The following is an 11,029-nucleotide window of genomic DNA, read 5'->3' as shown; positions in this document are numbered from 1 at the left end:
ACTGTTATAAGCAATTGATAACCTCTGTTAATTAAATTGCCATGAAAGAATACATGGTGCAATGAGGTTTTGCTGTATATTCATATTTGAAAAATAACCACCTAAAACGATAGGTTCCCTGTTGGGATACCCTCTGTTCTTGTGGCATTAGTTACTATTTGTGAATGGATGAAGCTACAATACTTACAGTGATCTGACACCATACACAGTGAAGACCTGTAAGTCCCTGATAACATTTGATGGCTTTATGGCACTTGTCACATTTTTTTGGGCAGTTTCCTTCCACCCAAAAGTGATGCATTACCTACGGGAGACATGCATATCATTGGTTCAGAAAAATATCAACTCTGGAATTTGAAGTAAATGCAATTCACAGTGAGAGTTAAATTAGAGAACAGCTTACAGTAGCATTCTTTTTTGACTTGACATAGGTGTTAATGCAGGATAGTGGGGCTCTGGCCACACAACGCTCATGAACTGTATACTTGCAGACTACAAAATTAAAAATATAGATCAGTCAACTTATTCTTTATACACCAAGACAAAACCAATTTAAGCAGACAATTTATCAAGATGACGAGTATTTTTTTCCTGCAAGATAAGAGCAGATTATGATCAAAATACATATATTCATAAACAATCAATGCTTGAAAATAATAAAATATCAGGTGGAGACTCTTCATTAACTAAGGATCTATAGTCAAAAGGCTATGTGATTACTTTCTCTTTATAGGCAACTGAAGATGGAAGCAAGAGTCTGCCATTCAGTTCAAGCCTGTTTCACTGTTCCCTAAGATCATGATCAGTATTTTCTCTAAGCTATGAGCCAGTACACAGCGCAACAGTCTATCAAATGTCCTGCACTTAATTAAAGCATCTGTACATATCCTGATCATTATATGTGGATTACTAACACTCTAGCCCACAAGCAAAGAATCTGTTGACTCTCCCATGACAGGAAATTAATGGATGAAAGCCAAGTCTTCCTTGGCTAATAAGACGGAATTAATGGCTGAAACTCACTCGCATCAGTTCCTGGAGCTCGAAGCTATATCGCTCAGCAGATGTCTTTCATAGGGCCTCCACATCAACACTTCTGCTCATTACTTTCCTGCTCATAGTTCCACTCACTTCCTCCTTCCCTCTCAGCAAGCGAGGGCTCAGCATAGTGAAGTGACAAAGCAGGAAGTTTAGAGGGAACAGGGACAAGTGAGAGTGTTGGGCAGGGAATGGTGGCAACTTAGAAGAGACGGCAAACTGAAGGCAGCAAGCAATGAATGGGAAGCAAGTCAAAGGAGTTAGCCATTCTGACTGACTAGCAGCTCTATTGTGCCAGCAGAGGAAGAGAAAGCAACAGCTACTGTTGAAACCACAAACAGTCTAAAAGAAGAGGAGAAGATGTCCTCAGTATTGAGGTAAATCTAAGGATTTTGAGCAGATCCAGCTGGGCGATCCCAGCAAGGGTGTATGGGACTGGTTCAGACAGGATAGAGGAGGAAGTACAGAACATGGGGGTACAAAACAGGAGTGTGCTCTCAATGGCTCAAAAAGGTGTCCCCTTCTTGTTCGACAAAAGCACAAAGCTGCAGTACATCACCTTGACCCACCCTGACTCTCAGATTCAAAAATTGCTTCAGAGGCACATTGAGGCTCTAAACTCGCAGCTCATTGGCAACTTAAGGGGCTTCAAGAGATCTAAGGGTGTGCAAGCAGGTAATGTCTGACTTGTCCTCCATAATGCATGCACTGATATAGACTGTCGATACCACCATTTACATTATTTAACATCTTCATGGATGAAACAAACACAAAAATTGCTTCTAATGTATATCTTATTAAACTACCAAGGAAGTTGGCAGATGAAAAAAATAAGAAACTCGTTTGCTTTAATGATGCTTTAAAACTTTTTTTTTTAGCAAACCCTGGGTGTGCCTGAAAAAATTTCAAAGGGTAAGTCAAAAATATACAAAATTGTGTTTCCTCTATCACCTGAAGGCTAATCCTCACTTTGAATGGAAAATGCTGCTTTCCAATGCAGTGATTACTGGTGGGTTCAGGCATGCTCTTAACAAGGCAGGCCAAGATGATTCAGTACAGATGAGACAAACACACGCCAGACCTGGGTCAAAACGGAGTACATTAAACTTAACACCAGCAGCAGAAAGATAATGGATTTATTTAATTCATTTTCTATTACATGACAAATAATCAACAATAAGAACAGGGCCACCAAAGAGAAGCATCATTCTGTACCTCCATTCTATGGTGGGGATGGGTTATGCTGGGCTATAGAGCCTGAATCAGGTTATATGTATGCTAGTCTATCTCTGACTTGAAGTAGCAGAGACTCATTTGCACCTAATTTCTAGTTATTACTTAAAGATTTTTTGATTTGATTTATTATTGTCCCGTGTCCCGAGATACCAGTGAAAAATATTGCTTTGCATGCTAACCAGACAAATAATACCTTAGACAAGCACATCAAGGTGGTAGAAGAGAATGCAGAATACATTGTTACAGCCACAGAGAAGGTGCAGAGAAAGATCAACTTTAATGTACGAGAGGTCCGTTCATAAGCCTTAATAGTGAGGAAGAGGCTGGTCTTAAATCTGTTGGTATGTGTTTTCAAAATTTTGTTAACGTTTCAGGTCTGGTGACACTTCCTCAGAACTGACCCGAAACATTAACTCTGATTTTTTTCTTCACAGTTGCTGCCAGACCTGCTGAGCTTTTCCATCAACTTCTGCTTTTGTTCCTGATTTATAGCATCCGCAGTTCTTTCGGTTTCTATTCAAACTTTTGTATCTTCTGCACAATATATAATAGTCATTGAAATCACTTTCATAAATAGACACAGCAAATGGTTGTATATATTAGTGATAGTTTTGCTCATTCAAAACCATAACGTTAGCCCTTCCCAAACACTGCGGGATTTTTCATAATTTCTTGAATGCCCCTAGCACTGATGTATTACTTCCAGATTGTTTAAATTTTCCATGACCCTAAGCTCATTACATTATCAATTTAATCAGTCAAACTCACATTGTGGTACACTTCTGCTTACTATATATACAAATACAAGAATATGTCTTCTTTAGGAAAAAGAAATATCTCAAGGCATCGTGTAAAACAAAGCATCAGTGAAACACAATCCCTATTGTCTTCTCCATGATAATGCCTTCTCCAGAGTCAACTTGTCAACCCAACCAGTATTCTACTTTTCATGCACTATAAATTAAATTCATGGAGACAGAGTCATACAGCATGGAAACAGACCCTAAGGTCCAAATTGTCCATGCAAAGTTTCCCAAACTAAACTAGTCCCACTCACCTGCATTTGGCCCAAATCCCTCTAAACCTTTCCTATTCATGTACCTACCCAAATGTCCTTTAGATGTTGTAACTGTAACTGCATCTACCATTTCCTCTAGAGTTTATTCCATGTACAAATAACCCTCTGTGAAAAAGTTGCCCCTCAGGTCCCTTTTAAATCTCTCTTCTCGTCTTAAAAATACTTTTGAACTCTCAAAACTTAGTAAAAAGATCTTTGCCATTCACCTTTCCTATGCCCCTCTTGATTTTGTAAAGTTCTATGAGGTCATTCCTCAACCTCCTGTGCTCCAGTGAAAGAAATCCCAGCCTATCCAGACTTTACTTATAACTCAAACCCTCCAGTCTCAGCAACCTCCTGGTAAATCTTTTCTGAACCCACTCCAATTTAATAATATCTTTCCTACAGCTGAGCAACCAGAACAGTGCACAGTAGTCCAAAAGTGACCTTACCAATATCCTGTACAACCTCAACATGATGTCCCAACTCCAAAACTTAATAGCCTGGGCAACGAAGGTAAGAGTGCTAAATGCCTTCTTAACCACCCTGTCTACCTGTGATGCAACTTTCAAAGAACTATGCATCTGAAGCCCAGGTCTCTGTTCAACAACACTACCTGGGACACTACCATTAACTGTATAAACCCTGCCCTTCTTCACTTTACCAAATGCAATACCTTGCGTTTTTCCAAATTAAACTCCACCTTCCATTCCTCAGCTCATTGGCCCAATTTGTAATTTTAGATAACCTTCTTGGCCATTGACTATATTGTGGCACAGTGGCTCAGTGGTTAGCATTGTTGCTTCACAGTGCCACAGACCCTGGTTCGGTTCCACGGTTAGCTGTCTTTGTGGGTTTCTTCTGGGTGCTCTGGTTTCCTCCCATAGTACAAAAATGTGCTGGTTAGGTGTTTTGGCAATGCTAAATCACCCATATTGTCCAAGAATGTGCAAGTTAGGTGGATTAGCCATGAGAAATTCAGGGTTACAGGGATAGGGTAGGAGGGTGGGTCTGGTTGGGGTTCACTTCTGAGGGTCGGTGTAGACTCGATCTCTACACCACTGAAAGAATTCTATGATGTACCACCAATTTTGATATCATCCACAAGCTTACTAACTATTCTTCCTAAATTCTCATCCAAATCTTTTATATGAATGACTGACAGTGGAGCCAGCACTGATCTCTGCAGAACACCACTGGTCATAGGCCTCCAGTCCAAAAAACAACCTTCTACCACTAACCTCTGTCTCTTATTGTCAAGCTAATTTTGTATCCAATTGACAAGTTCTCCATGAATGCCATGTGATCTAACTCTACTGATCAGTCCACCATGCAGAACCTTGTTAAAGCCTTTACTAAAGACAGTGTAGACAAAGTCTACCACTCTGACCTCAATCTTTTTCATTACGTCCTCAAAAAACACAATCAAATTTGTGAGACATGATTTCCCATGCACACAGGCATGTTGATTATCCCCAATCAGTCCTTGCCTCTGCAACTGCGTGTAAATGCTATCTCTCAATCCCCTCCAACAACTTACCCACCACTGATGTCAGACTCACCAGTGTATAGCTCCCAGGCTTCTCCTTACAGCCTTTCTTAAGTAAAGGCACAATATTAGCCGCCTCCAGTCCTTTGGCACCTCACCCATCGCTACAGATGACAGTGGCCATTACTCTCAACTGGATCTCTGAGCTTTTTTCGTTCATATGTATCCATGTGTGATTTCTGTGACAAATTGCCTTTCATGTCAGAATTCTTACACAATCATCAAAGCTCCTATTGAATGGCTGAATGATAAGAGGGGTTTGGAATAACCTAGACAGAGCAGCATGGTTAGCACTGCTCCCTCATAGTGCCAGGGACCAGGTTTCGATTCCAGCCTCAGGTGACTGTGTGGAGTTTGCATATTCTCCCCTGTGTCTGCGTGGGTTTCCTCCGGGTGCTCCGGTTTCCTCCCACAGTCCACAGATGTGCAGGTTAGGTGGATCGGCCATGCTGAATTGTCCATATATAGTGTTCAGGGATGTGTAGGTTAGGGGTGTTGGGAAATGTAGCTATGGGAAATGCAGGGATAGGGTAGGGGGATGGGTCTTGGTGGGATGCTCCTCAGAAGGTCTATGCGGACTTGTTGGGCCAAATGGCCCGTTTCCATACTGTGGGGATTCTATGATTCTATGGATTCTATTTATAACAACTTTTTCTACCTCATGTGGGGAGAAAGCCATTTACAATTCCAGATGATATCAAGCAAAAAGCATAAGCACCACAAAACTCGTGACAAACATGCCATGGATTTCCTGTGAAGCAACTCAAAGGCTGTCAATGTCAATGCAAAATCATAATGTGCACTGACTCAAAATGTATACTGCAAATGGTAATTAGATTGGGAACAGGCTGATGTGGAGTATAAGGACAGGTATGGATCAACTGAGCTGAATTTTGAGCGTGTAGGTTGTTCAAGGCACAATTAAATGTACAAATTATAGGGGACAGATCAGAAGAAACTTGTTAAAATTTTCAGTGTGTGGAAAGTGCACTGAAGCAGATAAAGCTGGTGAGTAAAGTGACAGATCAAGAGCATGAGATTCAGATTTACGGGATTGTGTGCAGGATAAGACCAACAGAGTAGTTGCGCTGAATAATCTGTTAGCAATTTCCAATCTTCATGTCATGCTACAGTGTATCACTTGCTGCAAAGTAAAGTTTCATGTCAATTTGACCTTTAACTACGGAGTGCACTTGCCTGATGTTATACTGTGACATTACAGTAGATTGAGCCATACAGCGGGAAGTTGTCTTCAAAAATACAGCATATGACTTCAGAGATGTCAAAATGCAGGTAATGGAAATAGATGAGAACATGCAACAGAACAACAATAGTGGGTGCAGAATGTGTAAATTACTACTGCACCAAGATACAAGGCCACCTTCATTCACAGACAGCGAGAGCTGAAGGGGATACAGCTTTCCTCTCAGAAAGATGGCACCCATTAGCCTTCACTATGCTTATGCATGACAGAGCAGTGCAGCCATTTCCTTCACAGGCTGAGCACAAGCAGAAAAACACATGACAGCCGACTGACCCCCAAGGCACTGCATACCCCATGAGTACCACAGCCAACTACCTCCTGACTGTTGTGAAAAGGACATTGCGGTGGAAGGTTAACATCAAGTAACATACTGACGGAGCGATTGAAGGTGGAGGAGTAGGAATTACTGTAAGGAGAATTGATGATCTGAGGGGGTTAGGGAAGGGGAATTGTTGCTCTATTTGTAACTTGGTATTCTTGTGTCTGACTTGATAGGGTACAAATTGAAAAGCTTCAAAAACATGTCTCTTTTTTTCAATAATACTCAAATTCCGTACTACGAAGGAACTACTGTTGTTGCACTTACTCCACTTTGTGGTTTTAATCTGACATGTAGCGTAGTATACTTCCCCTTGTTCAAATTATTTGATTCAAATTACCGAAGTTTATGTTTGACAAGTAAATGCCTAACTTAATTTCTTAATTACATTGCCAACTTAAAATAGTGATTATTTTAGCAGAGAAACCAATATGAAGGATTCAGAATGCCATTTAAGATTTTAACCATTTTCTGTCATACATAATCTGGGGTTAGCTGTGAACAGTAAATCCACTGACATGAAAACTGAGCAAAAAAATCCCACATACAGTCCAAACATCCAAACAGACTTCAGTGTGAGTAGAAAATAATTGTTTCTTTTTCCAAAGGTGTTCACTCATTAAGTGGTCACTTCAGGGGATTTAATCTGAAGTGCTATTAAAGAGTTTTAGTTTTAAACAAAATAATGAAACATGTCAATTGCTCATTGATTAATAATCTATTAACACAACATTATATGTTTGAGAGTATTTATTACTCAAGGAGTATTTATTACTTAGAAAAAACAGGTATTCTACCAGTTTGGGTTTGTTGAAATGAGTAATTATATCATGATTTAATATTCAATAGGGTGTGCGCTTCTTTGGTGCTAGGAAGCTTGCTGCACAGGACTGTTGCAAAATAGTGCATGTGCATTTCATAAAAATGTTGAAATCTTCAAATAAATAGCATTGGGTTCCTCTGCTTTAAAACTGAGGGATAGCTGCTTATCCAGTGCTGATCAGGGTACTCATTTAAGGGTTAACGTTACCCTGGAGTTTTCAGATACAGCATCAAGCATTGTCTTATTATTAGGTTCATAGAGAGATCAGTTCCAACTTAAAAAAATCTTAAAAAGCTTCTTTATACATCGTTAAGACAGAAAAGAGTATTTTTGTAAGAGTAAAACTCATCTTGAATACTCAAATATTGGGAAATGGTGAAGTATATGACTGAATTGTCTTTGTGAAGAGGGCTTGACAGTTTATTTCCACATCATCATAATACTCACAGGAACAGCAGAGGCCTTGCTTGCCAAAACCAATCAGCATGTTCAAACAAAGATTGCAGTATGCAGGTTTGTTAAAGTGCTTCAGTCTCCATACGTGTTGCCCATCATCCTTCACATTCTACAAAAGAAGAACACAGCAACAGTGCAGTTTACAGCACCTTATGGGATGTGGACCTTCAATGAAAGAAAGTAAGTACATTTGCAAGGCACAAATTCTCAAAGCAACTTTAAAATGCCTATAGCACAATTACTGACATTATGTTGACAAATGACCAGATGGGCAATTTTTGTACAGCAATGTTCCATAAAAAGCACTGTGATAGATGGCCTTTTAATCTGTTTTGCTGACATGAGTTGAGGAATGAGAATTGCCCAGGATACACAGTGCCATGTAATCTTTCACTCCTACACAGACAAACAATGGCCCTGTTTTTAGCAAGGTAGATCATATACTGAGCGCGGGCACGCTGTGCCCCATTGTAAATTTCAAGGGAAGGCCAGGCTCCGCTTAGCTGGCTTGCTCATTTCAATATTTTGAGTGACAGGTTGTTTAATTAGTGTGAAATGGGGCTTCTGTGTATCTCCAGGAGGACATCCACTTAGAGGCCCAACCTGCCAGCAGTGTTGGCCTTTGCTGACGTTACAGGAAAGACAAGAGGTGGTTTTCAGCAACGGTGCCAGGTTCCAAATCTGATATCTTACATGGGGTCAGGCTGACAGGCTTCAGTGAGGGCAGCTGTGGGCCATAATGGATACAGTGCAGTGGCGAGAGGCTAGACATCGGGGAGGAAAACTGCATGGTAGCTGGGGTAGTCCAACTGGCACAAGATCCGGAGAAGCAAGCACTTTGTCTTTCACTCACTAGCAGCCTGCAGGGTAAAATCACTCATTCTATCAGAGTCAAACTGGAAGAGGTTCTTAAATGCGCAATTAAAGGCCTCAATTGGGCCATGACAACCAACCTGACATCTTCCTTGGTGCCTATATACTCGTGATGAGTATTGGGCAGGGGCTGAGGTGGGAGGATGGATGATGGATGATTGACTGAATTTACTCACATAGCCATCTGCTTTCCTCCCTGCTGGTATGCTATAAAATTCAGCCCAACAACCTTCTCCTGGTAGACAGAATATCTATCCCCAGTCTTTCCCTAAACCTCAATAGTAATTTGAAATTCTGAAATGGGATTCAAATGCACAACTTTCTGATACAAGAAAAGATGTACGAGCACCTAAGTCAAACAAACATTTCTGTTACTGTCCAGAACGTAGTACTTCACAAAAATAAAGATGTGTGGGAGCCATTGAGTGTGGGAATACAAGTGAGATTAACTGCAGTAGCAAAGCATGCTATTTAAAACCATCATCTGACCCAAATATTATATCACTCTCCAGTACCTGCAATATCTATTTTAATATCTGGCCATGGAAGATTTCCTCTCTCCAGCCTCTTTCTGGTTCTACTCCTGTCTCTCAAAATCCCTCAACTATCAATGGCCAACACGATTTCTGTTTTTGATAAGCCAGTGCTTAGAGCTTGTACAAGAACAATCTGGAAATAGTCTGCATCTTTTCTATATGTTTGCTGGAGTTGGGACAGTGAATAACAGTCTCTGGCCTCCACTTGGTACATGCTCAGTGTGGAATGATTGGTATTATGAATGTCATTTTTAAATTATACTGTTACCATTTTACAATTGGAGGATTTAATTGGACTTTTCCTCAATCAGAAACACATGCCAACAGACAATGAAGACAGAAGATTCAATGTTCCTAACATATCCCAGTCTTTGCATAATAATTATGAAAACACAAATGCAGGTTTGGTTTAAAACTTTCAGAGATAGTTGTCCTATAGTATCAGAGTTCAAATTTAAGGGAGTATTATGCATTAACAAAAATGGGATTCCAACATTCTAAGATAATTCCATCAAAAATCTGTCACCATGCAAACAGGTAAAAACTTATTGAAAAATATTTATAAAATGTTGAAGTATCCTTCAAGGTCCAGATGTCCAGACTATTATTGAGGCAAAATTCATGAAATATTTTCAACCTTTCATTTACCCCTGGTTTACTAATTGTTTGACTAATGAAAAAGACAGTAACTTGGTAAGACTTATCTTGACAAATAGTTGAAAAAAGAAACTGACATGCTGTTAAAGCATCAAAACAGGGCAGAATCGCAAGAATATCAAATCTCAAAAGGGAATAATAATGTCAACTGCATGCCTATAAGACAAAAAAGGTTTGAATTGCTTTTTTCATTTTTTCAGCAATTAAAGAATCTTGGACTTCCAGTTGCTAAGGTCCAGAAATTAAGTTTAGAGATTTTAGGGCAAGTTGAACAAAATATACAGTTTGTGTATATATTGAGGGAAGGGAAACAATGATAACTTTTCCACTTAAAATTATTTTGAAAAATTGGGTTGATGAATCCACAAAATGTGAACTTTAAAAGGAATTCGTTGCAAGCTAAGTTTTAGTATTTATACAGAAAATGATCATGGCGTGAAGCAGCAACTAAGCTACATCATTTAGAATTTTTAAATATTTAGATCTTGACATCACACCAAAATTTTAGTATTCCAGTGCAAGAGTTATTTCCAGTGAAATACCACACCCCCTTCCCCAACTTTCATCACAGCCTCTCAATCACTTAAAGGGATGACTCACAGCAACTTCTCATTCAATAAAAATAGTCAATGTTACATTTGTTGGACATCAAGATGAGCGTAACTTTTTAAAATTATATTTCACTGATGAAGTTCTCTTTTTTAAAAAAGGTGCTGTCACAGCCCTCTCACTGTCCAATCAGCTCCAGCCCTTCTTTTTAATCTGTTGATCCAAACCCACACCCTTGTGAAAGTTTCACAGGCAGATCATCAGCTGAATACAAATGAGGGCAAAAAGACAGCAACGTAATTGCTCCATTCACCAAACGGGAGAATTGAGCATTGAGGTTTCAAAGCCACACATTTTACAATTACATTAGCAGCGAAAAAAAAAGGAATTCTCATGATGTCCATTGAAAGAGGAATTTTGGGCCCTCAACATTTCATTGCAAAGCATGAAATCTACCATGTCACAAAATATTCAAATCTTAACCGAAGTTGAGATGCTTCAATCGGGGTATCATATTTTCCAGTCTTATATTGCATTCTAAGATTGATATCACAAGTATATTGGAACAAAATAGCATAGAATACTAATAAACTGGAACCTTGGGTGTTACTTTTATCCCCAATCCCTACTTCCACTTCTTTTGCTTTTTCCCTCTCTCAAACTCAGTTGCAA

At 39.5% G+C, this 11,029-nt stretch overlaps 1 protein-coding gene across 1 annotated transcript in view; it reads right to left on the bottom strand.

Moving 5' to 3' along the window:
* The window catches only part of dgkb (diacylglycerol kinase, beta), a 677,591-nt gene that overhangs the window by 495,067 nt on the left and 171,495 nt on the right, over positions 1-11,029 (bottom strand). The window contains exons 13-15 of the mRNA XM_048611787.1: positions 7,734-7,851; positions 404-492; positions 188-304 (exon numbers count right to left, since the gene is read on the bottom strand). Coding sequence (XP_048467744.1) covers positions 188-304; positions 404-492; positions 7,734-7,851 — 324 coding nt within the window. The remainder of the gene's footprint in view (positions 1-187; positions 305-403; positions 493-7,733; positions 7,852-11,029) is intronic.

The sequence above is a fragment of the Rhincodon typus genome, chromosome 2 (assembly GCF_021869965.1).
Source record: "Rhincodon typus isolate 14 chromosome 2, sRhiTyp1.1, whole genome shotgun sequence".
NCBI classification, from domain to species: domain Eukaryota; kingdom Metazoa; phylum Chordata; class Chondrichthyes; order Orectolobiformes; family Rhincodontidae; genus Rhincodon; species Rhincodon typus.
Note: the sequence above shows the minus strand (reverse complement) of the source record. Positions and strands in the feature narration are given on the sequence as shown.